General features: G+C 38.0%; 1 protein-coding gene across 1 annotated transcript; it reads left to right on the top strand.

Moving 5' to 3' along the window:
• The first annotated feature begins 388 nt into the window (after positions 1-388).
• LOC132551167 (semaphorin-5B-like) lies at positions 389-15572 on the top strand. The gene is made up of 6 exons (XM_060215276.1): positions 389-499; positions 5960-6030; positions 6496-6675; positions 12224-12394; positions 13246-13413; positions 14274-15572. Exons 2-6 carry the CDS (start codon positions 5979-5981, stop codon positions 14345-14347), a joined length of 645 nt encoding a protein of 214 aa, XP_060071259.1. The 5' UTR covers positions 389-499; positions 5960-5978; the 3' UTR covers positions 14348-15572.
• Positions 15573-27597: the final 12025 nt, after the last annotated feature.

The raw sequence follows: 27597 nt of genomic DNA, 5'->3' as shown, positions 1-27597 counted from the left end.
CGTATAGCGTCTTACATGACACAAATAATTAACATATTAACGACATATCATTCTCACTGATTTAATCAACGTTCCCGTTATAGGTGGCGTTTTAAGTATTACACTTACTACCACTATGGGATAGCTTCTTATCATTATATACGCCATTAATATTTGTCGTCAGAGAAATAGTTATAATTTTTATCATTATGTTTGCCGTTAAGAAAGGTATGTGATAATTCCCACGACAGATGATGTAAGGAAGGGTTGTTTCTATGTAAACCTGAACACGTCAGAGAACATACATATTGTACCCCATTATTACTTCTTTGTTGTGATTCATTGAGAGGGAAACCACTGAGGCGGTTGTGTAAGTGCCCGGATGTTTGGCACACACACGTACCACCAAGAGATAAAAACTACACACGTGTGATTCACAGTGAAATATATACGACGTATTACATGTACAGTGATAACATTTTCTAATTCCTCTCGACGATATTTCAGATTTAAACTCAAGGTAAGTATACACCATACTTATTGTAGTTATACATATATGTGTGGTACGTTTGTGAGATACAGTGTACTTGTTTATCAGCTTCTGTTTACTTGTGTATACCTAATGGTGGTAATTTTAGCTGGAAAATTGGCCCTATGTATATCCTACACTATACAGATGTGAACTCTAATGTTGCCGGGGTGTTTACGTATTGGGTAAAATTTCATACAGGTGGACAAACTTGTGAGTTCAACGGCCCATACACTATTGTCTCTCTGTTTGTGTATGTTTTAAAACAATTTTCATTTGTGAATTCATATGATATGTTATTATCATGTTTCTTTACTCCTGCTGACTGACGGCCTTTAGCATGTAGACATCCATGTAGGTATAACATTTACTGACCCGATATAGTATATGAAGTTAGCTTTAGTGTTTCATTTCATGTTTATTTCAGAAATAAGACCTGTGTTGTTTTCAGACCTCTCACCCTTAACACCCTGCATGTGTTTCACAGTCTAGGTACACATTTTGAACACATCTGAGAACACACGTAAGATATAAAATGACGTATCATAGGATTTTACCTGAATATACTTAATTAAGTTAACTTAATTCCAAACGAAAGAGCACAAAACTACGGGGATATTATAATTAAACCCTGAAGATATGTCGACATCTTGAAGTCAGGGAAATCTTGCCCATCCTACCGATCGTAAATCAAGCTGACTGGTGATAGGAAAAACTGGCACAAGTCATCACATCTTTGTGTGCTTTGTATTTTCTTAAATGCTGTGTTAAAAATAGAACAGAACAAACAACTACTACGTGTATTTTATACAACTCGTATAAAAGGACAGTAGTGGACTTCCTCTCTACGACGTGTTTGCAAATGATTTACACGTCTGTAACGTTAAGTAATTTATTCATCAAAAGATACTGTGAAACATTTCAAAGCAGACAAAACTATTGAAGCTAACGTAGTCCGACATAATTACACCATATAAGGGCATTACCGTCTCGATGGGCGTGAAAAATATTTGCGGGACATTAGCATGTACTTGAGTGGGTACAGTGATACATGGGTACGTGACAAGGTTTTGGCCTGAAATCGGTAGAGAGAATTTTATGTGATGTGTTTTGACCTGTTGAAATTTTATGTATGCAGTGTGTCCGTGAAAACTGAATGAGTTAAAAGCTGCACTGGTGTAGGCGAGTTCAAACGCGACAACCACGGATTAGTTTTCCGACGGCTATTTCTGAGAGAAGAAAGAAAGGAGGGCGGTGACTGATGAAATTTACGATAGTAGCTGTTTGGTAACGTGATGAGCCATGAAGAGAGAAGGTCAAACGTTTATAAGAAACCGTGTAGTTTGTTTCTCATTTTCTCCATTTAGATTCTCCCGATAAAATAAGATAAAGTGTACCATCTCAGTTTTATGTGATAGATCTTGATAGAACATACATTTATTTTTAGGACAGCGTTTTCTCTCTCTTCCTATTGGTGTTATGACAGCAATGTGTAGTATTAATGATTTGTAACTGGCTCGAGTTTCCTCTGAACCCTACAGCAGACTTGAGACATATTTGATGTAGCCAGAGAAAATATGTGCCAGGGGGACACGCGTACATTGCAAAAAGAAAAATATGAAACGGGCAAAAGCCTTAAACAATACACGTTTTGTGCCACAGTGCTCGAGTTTTTAACTTGTTTCAGTGTATCGCGACAGCATGCAGATTCCGCAGGACAATTTTTAAAGTTTTTACCAAACGGACGGTACCATAAAAGGTATGGTGTTCGGCTTAAATAAAACCAAGGCAGATGCTTGCCAGATAACCCAACAAAAGTGTTCTGTGTGATACGATATAATCTCAATGGTCACTTCCCCGTGTCTAGGGACGGAGACGTACTTGCCCTAAAGGAAACACCTGTAGGACAGTTATATATATGTTAACTGTTACGTATTTTATACAAACAACACCTGTGGACATATGTATAGATAAGTATGTTAATTGATATATGGTGTAATCACATTTCAGATAAATTTTTATCTCCTTGCGCCATCATTCAATGGAGGTCAAACTTTTGTCAATGTGGTCGGAATCACAGGGGTTTAACACACGTTCCAGCGGTCAGTAAATGTGTATACAAAATATACATTAATGTCAAGGCCCTGTGATTAGAAACACAGCTCCTACTTTCAAAGTATCCTCGCCCAGCGCTCAAACCTAGTTTTAGCGTACAAAATGAAAAACATAATGATATGGAAAGTTCTGCTTAAAATTGATTCTGAATATTGTTTTGCGGGGAATGAAGTTTTTGAAATTAATTGTCATTGAAAAATAAACATCCTTATGTTCTTTGAAAAATCGAAAGATTCTGAACATGTCTGAAACTACAGCACATGTCCAGACAGTGGCATCAATGAGCCAAGTTTTCAAGCAAAGAGAACAAGCTGTTAGATTTGTTTTGTGGATTAAATCCCACATTCGCAGCTTGAAGTCGAAAATGAAAACAACACAGAAGTCAGCGTTTCATGTTCCTGGTGTTAAATTTCACACTTCAAGATTTACATAAGTATGTTATTGTGTCTGTAGATAAGGCGTCCAATAACTTGATCCTGGTCTGTTGTCATTATTACATTTCCTGTATACAAAAATAACAAGGCTTGCCTGATATTATAGGAAACCCCCATCTGTCCATTATGTAATCTTTCCACAGAAGAATTAGTGGCTGATATGCTTCAGGGTAACAATTATTTAGATTGCCTATTGATAAGGATGCGGAACCCCTCCCTCGTTTATATTGGATTAACAGCGTCTAGTTGTTCAACCAAATCTTTCTCAGAACTACTTACTACCATTCTAGGTACCATGAAATCTGGGCTACTGTCCTATTGTGATACTGTTTACCAAAGAAGTGAAATTAATGAATGGTATGTGGATTTAAGAATTTATAGAACATTTTATTTGTTTTGTTTTGTTTGTTTGTTTGTTTGTTTGTTTGTTTTTTTTTTTTTTGGTAAGATATGGACACTAACTGCGCCCCTCTGTTGGCTGACTTGTTTTTGTTTTCTTGCGAGGCAGAACTTGTCAAAACAGGACACAAGAACATTGCAAAGTCGTTTTCACTTTCAGATGTTGATATTGATGACACCTTGACTTTGAATAACACGAGTTTTCGTGTATTACCTCGTCCATCGTCTCCCACCAGAACTTGAAATCAAAGACACAATATATTCTTCCTTATCAGCTGTTTATCTCATTGTTTTCTTGTAACGGAACTTACATGGACAGCTTTTCACCTAGCTGTGTGACAGGCGCAATGGTTTTAGTTTCCCCTAATGTGAATTTTCCATTTCTGGATAGCAGTATCTTTGCATCCCAAACCAATTGTATTTTCATGTTGCAATTAATTCCATATTAAGGGCCGGTTCCTAGGATCACGATTTTTATGTAGATAGCGGCCTCATTGAGAAATAATCTATTTCTGAGTGCGATATGAATCTGGACATGTTTGATGTTCGTTAGTTTGTCTGTTGGTTCCGTTGTGTGATATGAAGCTGGACGTGTTTGATGTTCGTTAGTTTGTCTGTTGGTTCCGTTGTGTGATATGAAGCTGGACGTGTTTGATGCTCGTTAGTTTGTCTGTTGGTTCCGTTGTGTGATATGAAGCTGGACGTGTTTGATGCTCGTTAGTTTGTCTGTTGGTTCCGTTGTGTGATATGAAGCTGGACGTGTTTGATGTTCGTTAGTTTGTCTGTTGGTTCCGTTGTGTGATATGAATCTGGACGTGTTTGATGCTCATTAGTTTGTTTGTTGGTTCCGTTGTGTGATATGAAGCTGGACGTGTTTGATGCTCGTTAGTTTGTCTCTTGGTTCCGTTGTGTGATATGAAGCTGTTTTTTTATGCTCGTTAGTTTGTCTGTTGGTTCCGTTGTGTGATATGAAGCTGGACGTGTTTGATGTTCGTTAGTTTGTCTGTTGGTTCCGTTGTGCGATATGAATCTGGACGTGTTTGATGTTCGTTAGTTTGTCTGTTGGTTCCGTTTTGCGATATGAATCTGGACGTGTTTACAATGTGGATGTCGTCGATGAAGCAGAAGACACTTACTCTTCCGCTAGCTTTTCGCTACACCATCTGATAGTGTAAAAGGAAGGGAAGTAACTCTAGGGATCTGAATCTACACCTGTGATGTCTAGTATGGAGTCGGGTATATATTATAAGGGTCTTTTGATTTACTTTGATAAGGATCACTCATCGGTGGCGTGCTAACGTTAGGCATCACGGTAATATTAATGGATGTCTGTTGAGAGATATTATACGATAATTAGATGGTTATAGATGTAGTAGTTATGACAGGTAGTTGGCCTGTATATATGTCAGTTATAGACGAGCATCTGTACAGACTACCTTAGCAACACCACGCACGTGAATTTAACATGTATAGCTAAATAATAACTGCCCCCCACATCCTCTGTATCCTGAGTTATCAGCATGACATGTTCATTCAGTCAACTAAAAACCGTATTTTACAGGGGAAAAACAATAATAAATGTCCGTCAAAAGTTTCCATATGCGCAATGATCCTCCGCCTCTCCTCCGCCATTGAAAAACGGGGCGTGGGACATAGGTGATGATACTAATGATAAAAAAATTACCCTGAATTTAATAACTTATTTACGTAAGATCTATTTTTTCTTTTATGCAGTTTGTCATAAAAAATGAAGAATTGCGCGGACGGAATTCCTGAATAGTTTATTGCTTACTAGTAAATTGTTTTTAGTTTTGTTTATCCCGAAACTTCCTTGACAAAGAGTCACAATACAAACTACATGAGGAACACGTGACATGTTGGACAACACAGTGCATATCGTCCGACGTAATAGTCATGTGTATTTACATGTGCGTGCAAAATGTAACTGTCATGATTGTGAAGATCAGATATTCATATATACCGGTTGCTTCTGTGTTAAGATCAGCGTCCCTACTTAAATACGTTGTTACTTATGAGAAATCGATCAAGCTTGATAACGTCTTCTGTAAAGGCTGAAATTAATTAACAATGAATCCTTTGACAACAAATAAAATGAATAAATTAATTATAATTACATTGTACAAATGGTCATCTAACGTTACGTACAAGCCCTGGCATTTTGGTATAAATTGAAATATTTAGAAAGGAACAGTACGTGTGTTGGACATTAGAATCATTCCTGAATAAATCATTTGACATATAACGAATGAAAACAAAACATATTGGGGAAAAAACCAAACAACAACAACAACAGCAGCAGCAGCAGCAGCAGCAGCAGCAGCAACAACAACAACAACAACAACAACATTAAAAACACAACAACACAACAACAACAATAACGACAACATCATCAACAACATAAAACCGGCGTTGAACATTCCTCCTTTTAGTTTTACACATTCGTCAAATATTATCTATTTTCTATGTCCTCCATATTTTACAGTTGGTTGATCATCCACACAATGCCCATCAGTTTTCTATCTACAATACGTAACATCCTGCTGCTGTTTTACGGTAAGTATTCCCACAATAAAGGCAAATGTGCAAGGTTAGACCGAACATTCCAATTTTTAAATCAATAAGAAATACCAATGTTTAATTTTCCTTATCTTCGACGCTGATTTTAATATTTTAACAGTTTTATTCTTTGTATAAAATAGCAAATACTGAAAATATGAAAAAATCTAAATCAGCTCATTAAACTGAAAATTAGCTCATATAATTTTATCTTAAAGAAATTTGTCTTCAAAGAATATCAGCTCGGTTCCTTACTGATATAGAATGTTATCTATATTACCTTACGTTTTGAAACATCTGATTATACACTGTAATATTCATGAGCGTTCTATATTTAAATTGTTATCACTTTGGTTCAGTTAAAAAAATAAGAAATGTCTTTATTTAACAAAAAACTTAAACTAACATGAATTATCATTAACTTGATTTTATCGTAGTTTCGTACGATTTTTCCATTCAAAGTGATACATATTACGTCAGCCGAAAAGACATGGACAGAATGGACTGAGTGGTCCACTTGCTCCACCACGTGCGAGTTCGGACTACATGAGCGAGTGTCTCGCCTGAAGAACGAGGACGGAAGTTTCAGTGACATTACAAGAACAGATCACAAGAGTTGTTTACACGATACCCTGTGTCCAGGTAAATCCTCAGATCACAAGAGTTGTTTACACGAGCCCCTGTGTCCAGGTAAATTCTCGATGATATCACAAGAGTTGTTTACACGAGACCCTGTGTCCAGGTAAATCCTCAGATCACAAGAGTTGTTTACACGAGCCCCTGTGTCCAGGTAAATCCTCGATGATATCACAAGAGTTGTTTACACGAGCCCCTGTGTCCAGGTAAATCCTCGATGATATCAGAAGAGTTGTTAACGCGAGATCCTGTGTCCAGGTTAATCCTAAGATCGCAAGAGTTATGTACACGAGACCCTGTGTCCAGGTAAATCCTCAGATCAGAAGAGTTGTTTACACGAGACTCTGTGTCCAGTTAAATCCTAAGATCGCAAGAGTTGTTTACACGATACCCTGTGTCCAGTTAAGATCACAAGAGTTGTTATGTACACGAGACCCTGTGTCCATATCCTCAGATCAAAAGAGTTGTTTACACGATCCCCTGTGTCCAGATAAATCCTCGATGATATCAAAAGAGTTTTTTTACACGATCCCCTGTGTCCAGGTAAATCCTCGATGATATTAAAAGAGTTGATTACACGATCCCCTGTGTCCAGGTAAATCCTCAGATCACAAGAGTTGTTTACACGAGACAATGTGTCCAGGTAAATCCTCAGATCACAAGAGTTGTTTACACGAGACCCTGTGTCCAGGTAAATCCTCAGATCACAAAAGTTGATTACACGAGACCCTGTGTCCAGGTAAATCCTCAGATCACAAGAGTTGTTATGTACACGAGACCCTGTGTCCAGGTAAATCCTCGATGAAATTACAAGAGTTGGTTTACACGAGACCCTGTGTCCAGGTAAATCCTCAGATCACAACAGTTGTTATGTACACGAGACCCTGTGTCCAGGTAAATCCTCGATGAAATTACAAGAGTTGGTTTACACGAGACCCTTTGTCCAGGTAAATCCTCAGATCACAACAGTTGTTATGTACACGAGACCCTGTGTCCAGGTAAATCCAGAGATCGCAAGAGTTGATAACACGAGACCCTGTGTCCAGGTAAATCTACAGATCACAAGAGTTATTTACACGAGACCCTGTGTCCAGGTAAATCCTCGATGATATCACAAGAGTTGTTTACATGAGACCCTGTGTCCACGTAAATCCTAAGATCACAAGAGTTGTTTACACGAGACCCTGTGTCCAGGTAAATCCTCGATGAAATTACAAGAATTGGTTTACACGAGACCCTGTGTCCAGGTAAATACTAGGATCACAAGAGTTGTTTACACGAGACCCTGTGTCCAGGTAAATCCTCAGATCACAAAAGTTGATTACACGAGACCCTGTGTCCAGGTAAATCCTCAGATCACAAGAGTTGTTTACACGAGCTCCTGTGTCCAGATAAATCCTCGATGACATCACAAGAGATGTCTACACGAGCCCCTGTGTCCAGGTAAATCCTCGATGATATCAGAAGAGTTGTTAACGCGAGCCCCTGTGTCCAGGCAAATCCTAAGGTCACTAGAGTTGTTGTGTACACGAGACCCTGTGTCCAATTAAATCCTCATATCACAAGAGTTGTTTACACGATCCCCTGTGTCCAGATAAATCCTCGATGATATCACAAGAGTTTTTTTACACGATCCCCTGTGTCCAGGTAAATCCTCGATGATATTAAAAGAGTTGTTAACACGAGATCCTGTGTCCAGGTTAATCCTAAGATCGCAAGAGTTATGTACACGAGACCCTGTGTCCAGGTAAATCTTCAGATCAGAAGAGTTGTTTACACGAGACCCTGTGTCCAGGTAAATCCTCAGATCACAAGAGTTATGTACACGAGACCCTGTGTACAGGTAAATCTACAGATCAGAAGAGTTGTTTACACGAGACTCTGTGTCCAGTTAAATCCTAAGATCGCAAGAGTTGTTTACACGATACCCTGTGTCCAGTTAAATCCTCAGATCAAAAGAGTTGTTTACACGATCCCCTGTGTCCAGATAAATCCTCGATGATATCAAAAGAGTTTTTTTACACGATCCCCTGTGTCCAGGTAAATCCTCGATGATATTAAAAGAGTTGATTACACGATCCCCTGTGTCCAGGTAAATCCTCAGATCACAAGATGTGTTTACACGAGACAATGTGTCCAGGTAAATCTTCAGATCACAAGAGTTGTTTACACGAGACCCTGTGTCCAGGTAAATCCTCGATGAAATTACAAGAGTTGGTTTACACGAGACCCTTTGTCCAGGTAAATCCTCAGATCACAACAGTTGTTATGTACACGAGACCCTGTGTCCAGGTAAATGCAGAGATCGCAAGAGTTGATTACACGAGACCCTGTGTCCAGGTAAATCTACAGATCACAAGAGTTATTTACACGAGACCATGTGTCCAGGTAAATCTACAGATTACAAGAGTTATCTACACGAGCCCCTGTGTCCAGGTAAATCCTCGATGATATCACAAGAGTTGTTTACACGAGACCCTGTGTCCAGGTAAATCCTCAGATCACAAGAGTTGTTTACACGAAACAATGTGTCCAGGTAAATCTTCAGATCACAAGAGTTGTTTACACGAGACCCTGTGTCCAGGTAAATCCTCGATGAAATTACAAGAATTGATTTACACGAGACCCTGTGTCCAGGTAAATCCTAAGATCACAAGAGTTGATTACACGAGACCCTGTGTCCAGGTAAATCCTCAGATCACAAGAGTTGTTTACACGATCCCCTGTGTCCAGGTAAATCCTAAGATCACAAGAATTGATTACACGAGACCCTGTGTCCAGGTAAATCCTCGATGATATCACAAGAGTTGTTTACACGAGACCCTGTGTCCAGGTAAATCCTAAGATCACAAGAGTTGTTTATACGAGACCCTGTGTCCAGGTAAATCCTCAGATCACAAGAGTTGTTTACACGAGACTATGTGTCCAGGTAAATCTACAGATCACAAGAGTTATTTACACGAGACCTTGTGTCCAGGTAAATCCTAGGATCACAAGAGTTGTTTACACGAGACCTTGTGTCCAGGTAAATCCTAGCATCACAAGAGTTGATTACACCAGACCCTGTGTCCAGGTAAATCCTAGGATCACAAGAGTTGTTTACACGAGACCCTGTGTCCAGGTAAATCCTAAGATCACAAGAGTTGTTTACACGACACCCTGTGTCCAGGTAAATCCTCGATGATATCACTTGTTGTGGTTTAAATTGATGAGATTAATATATTATTAAATTATTTAAACAGAAAACTTTTCTGGTTCTTATTTCTGTGGTGTTTTTCATGCGTTCTGGTTGCTTTATTTTCTATTTTTCAAGGTTGGAATATAATTGGGAAAACTGGACACATTGAAAGTAATATATCCTTTCCTGACAGCTCGGTGAAAACGTTGCTCTTCCTTCCTTTTTAAAGGGCGCGACAACTAATTCGGTTAGAACGTTTGCCTTGGTAACGTCAGGTGAAGATTGGAGATACGTCTTTCAACACTCCCTACTCGTGGCGGGTAGAATGTGTCCCTTGGCAAGACATTTACACCAGCTGCTCTGAATGGCATGTTTGAACCTTTTCAAAATTTGTTGCTAACACGTCCGGTTTTGCCACTCTGGAATAGCAGGCACGGACAAATGTCATTAGTTTGTATTTCCAATGTTTCGCAGTGTGGACTTGAATGGATTTAATTTCTCAGATGAGATGGCACTTTTATCGTTTTATCACTGAAAATTGTTCCCACGAATGATCAATCTAGAATGATTTTTTATCGTCTAGTTTGCATTTCATATTATGTGAACACTGTTTTTATCACACATATCAATGCCGTTCATAATTTTGTAAATCGTCAACATATCGCTTCTCAGTCTTGTGTATTTCCTACCTCTATCAATCACTGAATAGCATTAGATACGGATAGTTTCTATAACAATGGTTGCGCGTCTTCTCGATGGAAACTATGGCCTTGATGGTATTTATCGACCATTGCTGTCCAGGCATATTTAAGACGAGATCTCTCTTATGATTTGTAGACGTTAAAGAATGCTTTGAAAATTTCTAGTGCTCTGTCGAGTTTTTTTTATCTTTGAATAGGACTTTGGCTTTTGCCTGAGGTTACACCCTTCTCTTATGTAACTTTTTGTTTTATGACATTGTTCATTTTGTACATTTTCTCTGACGTATCTGCTCCTAGACGTAGATATTAATTTTTTGTGCGTTGTACTTTAATTGTTGATTTTTGGACCATTTCATTAGTTTTTCAGTATTAGACTGCATACATTGATGATCAATACAGATAACAGTTTTGTGTCATCTGCAAATAATCTGACATCATTTGTATAGTATTGATCCACCATCCAAGGGGATTCGACTGATCACATAATCCACTCTGATATATCGGTCAAACAATTCCTGATCCATTTGAGTACATTTCCAGTTATTCAATACTGGTTTTGGATGTTATCAAAAGGCTTCTAAAATAAGTACGTGAATGAAACGTCTACATTGTTTCTATCGTCTAATGATATCGTCCATTTGTCCTTAACATCTTGTAGAGAAGTGGCACACTGGTGAACTTTCCGAAACTTGTGTTGGTATTTGTTGTAAAAAATATTTATTTCTATACAAGTTATTGATAGTCTGATCGAGCGGTAGTTTTCAGCGTTATTTTTTAGACATTGTTTCGCTGTTACATTAACCTCATTCCTTGCTGCTCTAGGTACTTAAGATTCGTTGCTGGTTTAACATTCTACAGATACTCTTTGACTAGGTGTTCTCTAATATTTTTGTGACTAGCTCTTCCCACACTTCCCTTCTGTGAATTCTGGAAAGCTTCTGAAATTTTCTTCAGTGCCTCTCCTTTTCCTAATTCCTGATTATAACCTCCCGGGTTTGGATGATTACGTTGCTAAGTTTTACCTTTAGATTAGGTTAAGCTTGAACATAGCTCCAAACTGGTTTTGAATCCGGCTTGATTTAGTCTGCTACTTCCACAAGTTTTACTCACTTTCTGTCTTCAGTTTTCCTTCTCATTGATGCCGAAAGAATCTGTTGTTTATTGATGAGGTCTCCTTCAATACTAAGTACTAGATCTAATGTTGACGGCCTTTCGTTGTAACGTGTTCTTGTAAATTCCCTCCAATGCTGAAATTGATATAACGAGAACAACAAGGAAATACCAACGTGTCAACATAATCATAATCCAAGCTTAAATAAAACAAATAAAACTAAGTCAAATATGAACAAAACAACAATTTACACGACGATCAGGTGTTTCGGAAGTGTAAGCGTCTTCAGCTTCATCGTCGACATCCGCCACGTATATTTTACTCATTAATCACGAACTGGTAAAAAGAAAACACACACACACTAATGAATGTCTGTTTAATTACTTTTGTAAACAATACATCCTTTTTACTTGAAGCTGTAGGCAAAGCTAAAAATTTGAACTACTTGAAAAACGACTTACATGGTATTTCGTCTCTATTACAATTCAGTTTTCATGACGTGGCTTTATTTTTTAGAATGTTTTATCTATTGCCACAACAGTATATAAGTGTAATTGTCTACAGTGGCCGGTAACTGGACGAGTTGGAGTCCCTGGAGTCATTGTTCCATGCCATGCGGGATGGGCCACCAAAAGCGGGTCCGCCACTGCGCAAATCCGCGCCCCGCTAACGGTGGAGCGGATTGTTTAGGACCTAGTGAACAAACCCAAGAGTGCAAGAAGCAGCGATGTCCATGTACGTAACAGACTTCACCTTGGCCACTGATAAATGTAGCCAAGGTTATATAAAACACGCTGAAAAGAACGTTTTAATACAAAGTTAGAGAAATTTAGAGTAAAGCCAAACAATGTATTACACTGCATCATGCAAGTACTGGTGATGCTGTGCTAATAAGTTTTAAGCCTGTGAGATGCCCGAGAAAATACTAAGTGATGGGAAAGAAATGTCAAAATCTGGTCGGGGAGGTGCACTTGTTCTATAATTGAAAAACAAAATCTAGGAGAACGCCAGGGACATGTGAACCATGTCACTATTCGAATGAATTAAAACGTGGCATGCAAGTTATGGCAAGCTTCGGGGATTAAAAGTCTACCAGCAGTGTCTACCGCCCGCAATGTAGATTAAATTTGATGTTTAGTCGGATAAAATTACTTTTCTGATGTATTTCCTAGAAATAAAAATTTAAAATAAATTGTTTCATCTTAAAACAGTAAATAATATTTACCGCGACAGTTTTTCATTTTTAAATAAATCTAAACGGTTCAATAGTCATGCCGCAGTCGTGACTTACGCGTGCAGTAATCAATCAAAGGAAAGTGTAAGTCATTCTCACACACTCTCATACTAGGTAACTGAACCGCTAATCACAGGAATGAATAATGAAATCTTTCATCCCCTTGCAGGTGAGATAGAGGGAAATCATTGCTACTATAAAAGAGTGATAGAGGCGGTTGTCTTGGTATCATTTCCTAGGAAACCATGCAGGGTTTTGTGGGTAAATTTGAAGATTAAAATAGATTTTTAACTTATAAAAAATTCGATCACTTTGGGTTTTAATTAATTGATTTATTTTTATTTCCGTACAGCTATTCCACCGGATTTTTCCATGGACATGTGCAGAGATGAAAAACGGATTTTCCTGTGTCGTAGCGCCATCCACTGTGTAAACAAAACATCCGTGTGTGACCGGGTTGTTAATTGTCATGACGGAAGTGACGAAATGGGTTGTTACAGATACGGGCCAAATACTTCCGGTGAGTGAACATCAATATTGAGTGTAGAGGAATCAGTCTCGGTTGAGCGATTGGTATTTGAAAAATTAATGGAGCTTGGCTACTATTTACTACAAAACGTTATCCGTGACAATGATTTACGGTTGAAAAATAGACATATGCTATATTATACGTCCATAATTTAAGGATAATAAACCATGAACATCTCGAATAAAATAATCTTAAACTCTAAACATGTAACGTTTTCATGTAATCTTCAAAGTTGCCATCTATTTATTTCTCTTTTGTTTCCTTTGTTCACTGCACTTTAATCAAAAGGGTTCTATGACACTTTTATTCCTGAACTCTAGGATTTAGAATTTAGATATTTATATATATTAAGGAGATAGGTTTGTGTGTTACACTAGTACCTTTGGAGAGTGTTATTTATCTATCCATTCTCTTGCCTGTGTATTACATTAAGTTCCATTTGAAGGAAAGTATGTACGATTTTGACAGTACTTGATTGGACACATCGATGTGTAGCGTGTTGACAAGTCTGATTTGAAAAAGGAAACAGTTGTTTTCTAGTGTTATTATGTAATGTTTTGTTTCAAAAACTGGTACGTACGACAAAAGAAGATATCCATATGATGCCAGATTTTGTAGAATATCAAAAGGACTATAAATGCTGTGTTTGAAATGAAATAACCTTAGGTACTATATACTATACATAAAACAAGGTCTTGGTTCCCAACCCGACGGTCCAGTTATATTTATTATATTTAAGTATAAGTAGCTTACTTACAATGCATAATGGTATACGAGTCATTGACTAGGGAAATCGTACCAAATCCCAGTAATGAATTATAAAAAATAACTGATACATTTATTTTTTCCAGTCTCCATTCAAGACATGGTATCTACGGCAATACTCACAGTCTCATGTCTGCTGTTTACCGTCCTGGCTGCATGACATCTCCACCTTGTAAACTATTTAGTGGACACCGTTTCATACATTGGTTATTTTTATATTGTTTAGAATACTTTTGAGACGTGGTGCTGAATATGTTTTTTTTTAATCAATAACATGGTATTCCAGTGTGTTTTTAGTCCACAAGAGTTACTTCCCTGTCTGTAACATTTGTCCGGTATTGGACAGTAACCCATCTGACGAATGTATATATATACGTATAGAAGAGTTAGTGATTTAATGTTTGAAACAAATTGTAGGTAGTCCCTAATTGTGTTTAAAACGTTTTCATGTTAGATTTAGATTTTTTTGTTATTATGTTTATTATTTTATGAAAATGTGACTGTCTTGTAGTAATGTCTGTTTTAATCTTGAAATTTTGAAATGTCTATGTTCTTAATGGGAAAAGAAATGCATTTATCGATATTTATATTTTTAACACAAACATTTTTTTTATATTTACATTATTTTCTTATGCGCTGAAATGATATACTGCAAACGTGCTTATTATGCTGGAATGAAGTTAAGCGCATTATCATTTTTTTTTTTGCAAATTAGCTGAGTAATGAATTGGCTCATGGACAATAGAAATATTTACCTTTACAGTTGGTATATGCCACTTGATATGCATTTTGTATATTTGTTTAAGATATTTTAAAAGTTTTCTTGCCTAAAATATGTTTATCTATATTGAGGATAGAATGTTTGGTGCTCTAATGAAACTTGTCCTGGTATTTGTACCGCCGACATAAGGTTGCATAGAAATATATAGTCGGTGCTATATTAAAAACATACCCTAAAATTTCTGAATCACCAACCGTCTAGTTTACAAACAATATGCAGTCAACATTGTTAAAAAATACCCCGGCATTCTGAACCGCCCACTTTCTTGTTTACGTAACATAAATATAAACGGTTCTTTAACAAAAACCTACCCTGTATTTATTGACCGGTTAGTGTACAGGTAAATTATAAAATATTTAGTGAAATGATTAAAACATATCCCGATATTTCTGTACCGCATACGATATGATTATTTCACTAAAATTTGACAAGATATTATTCCAATGAACGAGTTCTGTTTAAACATTTCATTTTTTTTACAGTGAATGTGTCGATATAAACATGATATTTGGATGTACGAGTGATAAAATGTACTGATGAATAGTTTATTTTTAAATGAATTGTTGTAGAATTGTGACAATACAAATAACTCAATACAAATAACTGGGGGGGGGGGGGGGGGGGGGGGGGGGGGGGGGGGGGGGGGGGGAATGAGAGACAGAGGGAGAGAGAGATTTGAATAAGCCGATATTTGTATTTTGTACAATGTTTTCCCTTTGAATAAATTATGTCCTATATTTTATGAAATGCCATATTTTACTGGGAATGTATTGTTATGATCAAGGATATACACCTCGACAATTTGTTCTAAAATTCCATTTTTACGAGAATATGTTTTGCCTTCTTGCGATATTACCAGGCATATTCTAAACATTAAAGCTTTGTTGTGAAAATGACGAAATTTATTTAATTATGACGTTTGTGTACCTCCAATCTAGATTTTGACTTTTCTTTCGATCACTATGGATTTCCCTCAGTCGCTTCCTTGGCCTTAAAATTAAAGGCCCTTAGCATCACCGACGAGGACTAGAAAGGCGAAACTGCAGAAAGATGTAGTTGTTTTTCTCATATAACTCTAAATTTTGTTTCCTATATATCTTTTACATTTTTTTAGGAATCTTAATTATTTCACTCAGCGCCTTGAATTTTGTCATGTTCAGCAAACAACAATTTGCTATTATCAAGAGAGTCCACCATGAACGGATTGAAAACTCCATTGAAGCAGAATACGAAAAAACGATTCCTAGAAGGTTGTATTTGTTGATATGTCTTGTGGAGTATGACATAGATTTGTTGTGATGATATGTCTTGTGGAGTATGACATAGATTTGTTGTGATGATATGTCTTGTGGAGTATGACATTGATTTGTTGTGATGATATGTCTTGTGGAGTATGACATAGATTTGTTGTGATGATATGTCTTGTGGAGTATGACATAGATTTGTTGTGATGATATGTCTTGTGGAGTATGACATTGATTTGTTATGATGATATGTCTTGTGGAGTATGACATTGATTTGTTATGACGACATGCCTGTGCTACTATAAGTAAAAACAACAACTAGACATAATCATAACCAAAGTTCAGATTCAATCAAATTAAGGCAAGATATGAACTAAAGAAAGATTTTTACATGGAGGTTCCTACAATGTATAAGGAGAAAATGTAATATTATTATTATCAGGAAGGTTGTGGTGCGTTTAGTGTATTTTCCGTTTTACATGACAACCACTGATAATGTTACATCTGATGTTTCTGGTTATACACTAAATTAATCGGATATGGTTTGCATGTTTTATATGAATGATATCGGTATTACATCGTTTTGTTAGTCACTGAAATCAACAGAAACAGTTTTTATTTAATTAATTATTTCAAAAGACAATCATATAATAGATAATTATGATTAATAAAAAGAAAAAAACCATCCCCATGTATATGTATATTGTATCGTTACCCTATAGTACTCTTGAGATGTTCGAGGTCAATTTAGGTATAAAACAACGTTTATATGTAAGTTATTTGCAGTGTACAGTGGATCACATATATGAATTCCCCGGAGACCTACCCAGAAATACAAAAACAAACATTAAGTGAAGTAGGATTAAAACTATAATCCCTTACTTCGATGACCAAGTCTTTGATGTAAATATTTACAATCAAAGTAGTTTCCCATGATGTTAAATTATAATTGTAATTAAGCAAACAAATTACATGATTTAACCTTAGTACATGATTTTGGACCTAAATCAAGTAGAATCCATTCCACCATAAATGTATTGGCTTAAGTCTACTTGACAGCTTTGGTATTTATAGTTGATTCAAAGGTAGTTGTCAGTCGTTCGACTGATACTGACAATAAGATACAAATCACCTGCTGGTTTTCACTTGCCATTTTTATAAATGACCACATAACAAAATGATTACCAATACAGATATTCCATTTAATTTCAAACAAGATGGTGAAGAAAACCAGGCATTTGCAAAATTAACACAATTGCCCTGGAAAACCTATCGTGTATTTTGTTGATGATGGTGTCAATTTGATTTTTACATGCTCTATAATTTTCCATTAGAGTCATTTTCATGAAAGACAAAAGGATCGGACAACAGACATTATATAAATATGACGAAAACATCAGGTAGGTTCATTCCTAGAAAACAACAAAATATATATGTACATACGGGCATTACGGCTTACAGAGTCACGTGGTATCATGCAGATGATAGACATGATAACGTTATTGATAAATGAAACTGAGACAGGCTTACATATGTTGATCTAAGAAAAGAAATCCCATACCGAGGATACAGGCCAGAAGGAAGTCCATTACATTTACATACCATACCGAGGATACAGGCTAAAAGGAAGTCCATTTCCATTACGTTTACATATCATACCAAGGATACAGGCCAGAAGGAAGTCCATTACATTTACATACCATACCGAGGATACAGGCCAGAAGGAAATCTATTACATCTACATATCATACCGAGGATACAGGCCAGAAGGAAGTCCATTACATTTACATACCATACCGAGGATACAGGCCAGAAGGAAGTCCATTACATTTACATATCATACCGAGGATACAGGCCCGAAGGAAGTCCATTTCCATTACATTTACATATCATACCGAGGATCCAGGCCACAAGGCTGTCCATTACATTTACATATCATACCGAGGATACAGGCCAGAAGGAAGTCCATTACATTTACATATCATACCGAGGATACAGGCCAGAAGGAAGTCCATTACATTTACATATCATACCGAGGATACAGGCCAGAAGGAAATCTATTACATTTACATATCATACCGAGGATACAGGCCAGAAGGAAGTCCATTACATTTACATATCATACCGAGGATACAGGCCAGAAGGAAGTCCATTACATTTACATATCATACCGAGGATACAGGCCAGAAGGATGTCCATTACATTTACATACCATACCGAGGATACAGACCAGAAGGATGTCCATTACATTTACATATCATACCGAGGATACAGGCTAGAAGGAAATCTATTACATTTACATATCATACCGAGGATACAGGCCAGAAGGAAATCTATTACATTTACATATCATACCGAGGATACAGGCCAGAAGGAAGTCCATTACATTTACATATCATACCGAGGATACAGGCCAGAAGGAAATCTATTACATTTACATACCATACCGAGGATACAGGCCAGAAGGAAATCTATTACATTTACATATCATACCGAGGATACAGGCCAGAAGGAAGTTCATTACATTTACATATCATACCATGGATACAGGTCAGAAGGAAATCTATTACATATACATATCATACCGAGGATACAGGCCAGAAGGAAGTCCATTACATTTACATATCATACCGAGGATACAGGCCAGAAGGATGTCCATTACATTTACATATCATACCGAGGATACAGGCCAGAAGGAAATCCATTACATTTACATATCATACCGAGGATACAGGCCAGAAGGAAGTCCATTACATTTACATATCATACCGAGGATACAGGCCAGAAGGAAGTTCATTACATTTACATATCATACCGAGGATACAGGCCAGAAGGAAGTCCATTACATTTACATATCATACCGAGGATACCGAGAAGATACATTTACATATCATACCGAGGATACAGGCCAGAAGGAAGTCCATTACATTTACATATCATACCGAGGATACAGGCCAGAAGGAAGTCCATTACATTTACATATCATACCGAGGATACAGGCGAGAAGGAAGTCCATTACATTTACATATCATACCGAGGATACAGGCCAGAAGGAAGTCCATTACATTTACATATCATACCGAGGATACAGGCCAGAAGGAAGTCCATTACATTTACATATCATACCGAGGATACAGGCCAGAAGGAAGTCCATTACATTTACATATCATACCGAGGATACAGGCCAGAAGGAAGTCCATTACATTTACATATCATACCGAGGATACAGGCCAGAAGGAAATCCATTACATTTACATATCATACCGAGGATACAGGCCAGAAGGAAATCTATTACATTTACATATCATACCGAGGATACAGGCCAGAAGGAATTCCATTTCCATTACATATACATATCATACCGAGGATACAGGCCAGACAGAAGACCATTACATTTACATATCATACCGAGGATACAGGCCAGAAGGAATTCCATTACATTTACATACCATACCGAGGATACAGGCCAGAAGGAAGTCCATTACATTTACATATCATACCGAGGATACAGGCCAGAAGGAAGTCCATTACATTTACATATCATACCGAGGATACAGGCCAGAAGGAAGTCCATTACATATACATATCATACCGAGGATACAGGCCAGAAGGAAATCTATTACATTTACATATCATACCGAGGATACAGGCCAGAAGGAAGTCCATTACATTTACATATCATACCGAGGATACAGGCCAGAAGGAAATCCATTACATATACATATCATACCGAGGATACAGGCCAGAAGGAAGTCCATTACATTTACATATCATACCGAGGATACAGGCCAGAAGGAAGTCCATTACATTTACATATCATACCGAGGATACAGGCCAGAAGGATGTCCATTACATTTACATATCATACCGAGGATACAGGCCAGAAGGAAATCTATTACAGATACATATCATAAAGAGGATACAGGACAGAAGGAAGTCCATTACATTTGCATATCATACCGAGGATACAGGCCAGAAGGAATTCCATTACATTTAGATATCATACCGAGGATACAGGCCAGAAGGATGTCCATTACATTTACATGCCATACCGAGGATACAGGCCAGAAGGAATTCCATTACATTTACATATCATACCGAGGATACAGGCCAGAAGGAAATCTATTACATTTACATATCATACCGAGGATACAGGCCAGAAGGAAGTCCATTACATTTACATATCATACCGAGGATACAGGCCAGAAGGAAGTCCATTACATTTACATAACATACCGAGGATACAGGCCAGAAGGAAGTCCATTACATTTACATATCATACCGAGGATACAGGAGAGAAGGAAGTCCATTACATTTACATACCATACCGAGGATACAGGCCAGAAGGAAGTCCATTACATTTACATATCATACCGAGGATACAGGCCAGAAGGAAGTCCATTACATTTACATATCATACCGAGGATACAGGCCAGAAGGAAATTCATTACATTTACATATCATACCGAGGATCCAGGCCACAAGGCTGTCCATTACATTTACATATCATACCGAGGATACAGGCCAGAAGAAAGTCCATTACATTTACATACCATACCGAGGATATAGGCCAGAAGGAAATTTATTACATTTACATACCATACCGAGGATACAGTCGAGAAGGAAATCTATTACATCTACTTATCATACCGAGGATACAGGCCAGAAGGAAGTCCATTACATTTACATACCATACCGAGCATTTACATATCATACCGAGGATTTACATATCATATCCAGGATACAGGCGAGAAGGAATTCCATTACATTTACATATCATACCGAGGATACAGGCCAGAAGGAATTCCGTTACATTTAGATACCATACCGAGGATACAGGCCAGAAGGAAGTCCGTTACATTTAGATATCATACCGAGGATACAGGCCAGAAGAAAGTCCATTACATTTACATACCATACCGAGGATACAGGCCAGAAGAAAGTCCATTACATTTACATATAATGCCAAGGATACAGGCCAGAAGGAAGTCCATTACATTTACATATAATACCGAGGATACAGGTCAGAAGGAAGTCCATTACATTTACATATCATACCGAGGATACAGGCCAGAAGGAAGTCCATTACATTTACATATCATACCGAGGATACAGGCCAGAAGGAAGTCCATTACATTTACATATCATACCGAGGATACAGGCCAGAAGGAAGTCCATTACATTTACATACCATACCGAGGATACAGGCCAGAAGGAAGTCCATTACATTTACATATCATACCGAGGATACAGGCCAGAAGGAAGTCCATTACATTTACATATCATACCATGGATACAGGCCAGAAGGAAGTCCATTACATTTACATATCATACCGAGGATACAGGCCAGAAGGAAATCCATTACATATACATATCATACCGAGGATACAGGCCAGAAGGAAATTATTACATTACATTACCGAGGATACATCCATTACATACATACCATATTACATTTACACGAGGATACAGGCCAGAAGGAAGTCCATTACATTTACATACCATACCGAGGATACAGGCCAGAAGGAATTCCATTACATTTACATACCATACCGAGGATACAGGCCAGAAGGAATTCCATTACATTTACATACCATACCGAGGATACAGGCCAGAAGGAAGTCCATTACATTTACATATCATACCGAGGATACAGGCCAGAAGGAAGTACATTACATTTACATATCATACCGAGGATACAGGCCAGAAGGAAGTCCATTACATTTACATATCATACCGAGGATACAGGCCAGAAGGAAGTCCATTACATTTACATATCATACCGAGGATACAGGCCAGAAGGAAGTCCATTACATTTACATATCATACCGAGGATACAGGCCAGAAGGAAATCTATTACATTTACATATCATACCGAGGATTTACATATCATACCCAGGATTTACATATCATACCGAGGATTTAGGCCAGAAGGAAGTCCATTACATTTACATACATTACATTTACATACCATACCGAGGATACAGGCCAGAAGGAAGTCCATTACATTTAGATATCATACCGAGGATACAGGCCAGAAGGAAGTCCATTACATTTACATATCATACCGAGGATACAGGCCAGAAGGAAGTCCATTACATTTACATATCATACCGAGGATACAGGCCAGAAGGAAGTCCATTACATTTACATATCATACCGAGGATACAGGCCAGAAGGAATTCCATTACATTTACATATCATACCGAGGATACAGGCCAGAAGGAAATCCATTACATTTACATATCATACCGAGGATACAGGCCAGAAGGAAATCTATTACATTTACATACCATACCGAGGATACAGACCAGAAGGATGTCCATTACATTTACATATCATACCGAGGATACAGGCTAGAAGGAAGTCCATTACATTTGCATATCATACCGAGGATACAGGCCAGAAGGAAGTCCATTACATTTAGATATCATACCGAGGATACAGGCCAGAAGGAAATTCATTACATTTACATATCATACCGAGGATACAGGCCAGAAGGAAGTCCATTACATTTAGATATCATACCGAGGATACAGGCCAGAAGGAAGTCCATTACATTTACATATCATACCGAGGATACAGGCCAGAAGGAAGTCCATTACATATACATATCATACCGAGGATACAGGCCAGAAGGAAATCCATTACATTTACATATCATACCGAGGATACAGGCCAGAAGGAAATCCATTACATTTACATATCATACCGAGGATTTACATATCATACCGAGGATACAGGCGAGAAGGAATTCCATTACATTTACATATCATACCGAGGATACAGGCCAGAAGGAAGTCCATTACATTTACATATCATACCGAGGATACAGGCCAGAAGGAAGTCCATTACATTTGCATATCATACCGAGGATACAGGCCAGAAGGAAGTCCATTACATTTACATATCATACCAAGGATACAGGCCAGAAGGAAATCCATTACATTTACATATCATACCGAGGATACAGGCGAGAAGGAAATTTACATCCATACCGAGGATACATCCATTACATTTACATATCATACCGATGATACAGGCCAGAAGGAATTCCATTTCCATTACATTTACATATCATACCGAGGATACAGGCCAGAAGGATGTCCATTACATTTACATATCATACCGAGGATACAGGCCAGAAGGAAATCCATTACATTTACATATCATACCGAGGATACAGGCCAGAAGGAAGTCCATTACATTTACATATCATACCGAGGATACAGGCCAGAAGGAAGTCCATTACATTTACATATCATACCGAGGATACAGGCCAGAAGGAAGTCCATTACATTTACATATCAAGGAAATCATTACATTTACATATCATACCGAGGATACAGGCCAGAAGGAAATCCATTACATTTACATACATATCATACCAGGATACAGGCCAGAAGGAAATCTATTACATTTACATATCATACCGAGGATACAGGCCAGAAGGAAGTCCATTACATTTACATATCATACCGAGGATACAGGCCAGAAGGAAGTCCATTACATTTACATACCATACCGAGGATACAGGCCAGAAGGATGTCCATTACATTTACATATCATACCGAGGATACAGGCCAGAAGGAAGTCCATTACATTTACATATCATACCCAGGATACAGGCTAGAAGGAAGTCCATTTCCATTACATTTACATATCTTACCGAGGATTTACATATCATACCGAGGATACAGGCGAGAAGGAATTCCATTACATTTACATATCATACCGAGGATACAGGCCAGAAGGAAATCCGATCATACAGGCCAGAAGGAAGTCCATTACATTTACATACCATACCGAGGATACAGGCCAGAAGGAAGTCCATTACATTTACATATCATACCGAGGATACAGGCCAGAAGGAAGTCCATTACATTTACATATCATACCGAGGATACAGGCCAGAAGGAAGTCCATTACATTTACATACCATACCGAGGATACAGGCCAGAAGGAAGTCCATTACATTTACATATCATACCGAGGATACAGGCCAGAAGGAAATCCATTACATTTACATATCATACCGAGGATACAGGCCAGAAGGAAGTCCATTACATTTACATATCATACCGAGGATACAGGCCAGAAGGAAATCCATTACATTTACATATCATACCGAGGATACAGGCCAGAAGGAAGTCCATTACATTTACATATCATACCGAGGATACAGGCCAGAAGGAAGTCCATTACATTTAGATATCATACCGAGGATACAGGCCAGAAGGATGTCCATTACATTTACATATCATACCGAGGATACAGGCCAGAAGGAAATCCATTACATTTACATATCATACCGAGGATACAGGCCAGAAGGAAGTCCATTACATTTACATATCATACCGAGGATACAGGCCAGAAGGAAGTCCATTACATTTACATACCATACCGAGGATACAGGCCAGAAGGAAGTCCATTACATTTACATATCATACCGAGGATACAGGCCAGAAGGAAGTCCATTACATTTACATATCATACCGAGGATACAGGGATACAGGCCAGAAGGAAGTCCATTACATTTGCATATCATACCGAGGATACAGGCCAGAAGGAAGTCCATTACATTTAGATATCATACCGAGGATACAGGCCAGAAGGAAGTCCATTACATTTACATATCATACCGAGGATACAGGCCAGAAGGAAGTCCATTACATTTACATATCATACCGAGGATACAGGCCAGAAGGAAGTCCATTACATTTACATACCATACCGAGGATACAGGCCAGAAGGAAGTCCATTACATTTACATATCATACCGAGGATACAGGCCAGAAGGAAGTCCATTACATTTACATATCATACCGAGGATACAGGCCAGAAGGAAGTCCATTACATTTACATATCATACCGATGATACAGGCCAGAAGGAAGTTCCGTTACATTTACATATCATTCCATGGATACAGGCCAGAAGGAAGTACATTGCATTTACATATCATACCGAGGATACAGGCCAGAAGGAAATCCACATTTACATATCATACCGAGGATACAGGCCAGAAGGAAATCCATTACATTACCGAGGATACAGGCATACATCATACCGAGGATACAGGCCAGAAGGAAATTCATTACATTTACATATCATACCGAGGATACAGGCCAGAAGGAAGTCCATTACATTTAGATATCATACCGAGGATACAGGCCAGAAGGAAGTCCATTACATTTACATATCATACCGAGGATACAGGCGAGAAGGAATTCCATTACATTTACATATCATACCGAGGATACAGGCCAGAAGGAAATCTATTACATCTACATACCATACCGAGGAAACAGGCCAGAAGGAAATACCATATCATACCGAGGATACAGGCCAGAAGGAAGTTCATTACATTTACATATCATACCATGGATACAGGCCAGAAGGAAGTCCATTACATATACATATCATACCGAGGATACAGGCCAGAAGGAAGTCCACATTTACATACCGAGGATATAGGCCAGAAGGAAATTTATTACATTTACATACCATACCGAGGATACAGTCGAGAAGGAAATCTATTACATCTACTTATCATACCGAGGATACAGGCCAGAAGGAAGTCCATTACATTTACATACCAAACGAGCATTTACATATCATACCGAGGATTTACATATCATACCGAGGATTTACATATCATACCGAGGATACAGGCCAGAAGGAAGTCCATTACATTTGCATATCATACCGAGGATACAGGCCAGAAGGAAGTCCATTACATTTACATATCATACCGAGGATACAGGCCAGAAGGAAATTCATTACATTTACATATCATACCGAGGATACAGGCGAGAAGGAAATCCATTACATCTACTTATCATACCGAGCATTTACATATCATACCGAGGATTTACATATCATACCCAGGATACAGGCTAGAAGGAAGTCCATTACATTTACATACTATACCGATGATACAGGCCAGAAGGAATTCCATTTCCATTACATTTACATATCATACCGAGGATACAGGCCAGAAGGAAATCTATTACATCTACATATCATACCGAGGAAACAGGCTAGAAGGAAATCTATTGCAATTACATACCATACCGAGGATACAGGCCAGAAGGATGTCCATTATATTTACATACCATACCGAGGATACAGGCCAGAAGGAAGTCCATTACATTTACATATCATACCGAGGATACAGGCCAGAAGGAAGTCCATTACATATACATATCATACCGAGGATACAGGCCAGAAGGAAGTTCATTACATTTACATATCATACCGAGGATACAGGCCAGAAGGAAGTCCATTACATTTACATATCATACCGAGGATACAGGCCAGAAGGAATTCCATTACATTTACATATCATACCGAGGATACAGGCCAGAAGGATGTCCATTACATTTACATATCATACCGAGGATACAGGCCAGAAGGAAATCTATTACATTTACATACCATACCGAGGATACAGACCAGAAGGATGTCCATTACATTTACATATCATACCGAGGATACAGGCCAGAAGGAAGTCCATTACATTTACATATCATACCGAGGATACAGGCCAGAAGGAATTCCATTACATTTACATATCATACCGAGGATACAGGCGAGAAGGAATTCCAATACATTTACATACCATACCGAGGATACAGGCCAGAAGGATTTCCATTACTTTTACATACCATACCGAGGATGCAGGCCAAAAGGAAATCTATTACATGTACATATCATACCGAGGATGCAGGCCAGAAGGAAATCTATTACATGTACATATCATACCAAGGATACAGGCCAGAAGGAAGTCCATTACATTTACATACCATACCAAGGATACAGGCCAGAAGGAAGTCCATTACATTTACATATAATACCGAGGATACAGGTCAGAAGGAAGTCCATTACATTTACATACCATACCGAGGATACAGGCCAGAAGGATGTCCATTTCATTTACATACCATACCGAGGATACAGGCCAGAAGGAAATCTATTACATCTACATATCATACCGAGGATACAGGCCAGAAGAAAGTCCATTATATTTACATACCATACCGAGGATATAGGCCAGAAGGAAATTTATTACATCTACATCTCATACCGAGGATACAGGCCAGAAGGAAATCTATTACATCTACATATCATACCGAAGATACAGGCCAGAAAGAAGTCCATTACATTTACATATCATACCGAGGATACAGGCCAGAAGGAAATCCATTACATCTACATAGCTGCTGGTCGTCTGCCCCTGATTTTGGTTAATTCTCTCTGAAACAGACAACTTCATAATGTTTTATATCGATAGGTCTACCAATATATTCGAAACAAAACATGTCGACAGGTCATCAGATTCTTAATTCAAAGCCAAATTAAAACTAGTGCAAAATATGAACAGA

The sequence above is a fragment of the Ylistrum balloti genome, unplaced genomic scaffold (genome assembly GCF_031769215.1).
Source record: "Ylistrum balloti isolate Yb309-2 unplaced genomic scaffold, AGI_CSIRO_Ybal_v1 Utg370182, whole genome shotgun sequence".
Lineage (NCBI taxonomy): Eukaryota > Metazoa > Mollusca > Bivalvia > Pectinida > Pectinidae > Ylistrum > Ylistrum balloti.
This window is presented reverse-complemented; position numbering and strand designations above follow the sequence as displayed.

Coding starts and splice junctions, on each gene's coding strand:
- LOC132551167 (XM_060215276.1), top strand. CDS start 5,979: ATGCCCATCAGTTTTCTATCTACAATACGTAACATCCTGCTGCTGTTT. Junction 6,676..12,223: donor ACACGATACCCTGTGTCCAG/GTAAATCCTCAG, acceptor AATTGTCTACAG/TGGCCGGTAACTGGACGAGT. Junction 13,414..14,273: donor ATACGGGCCAAATACTTCCG/GTGAGTGAACAT, acceptor TATTTTTTCCAG/TCTCCATTCAAGACATGGTA.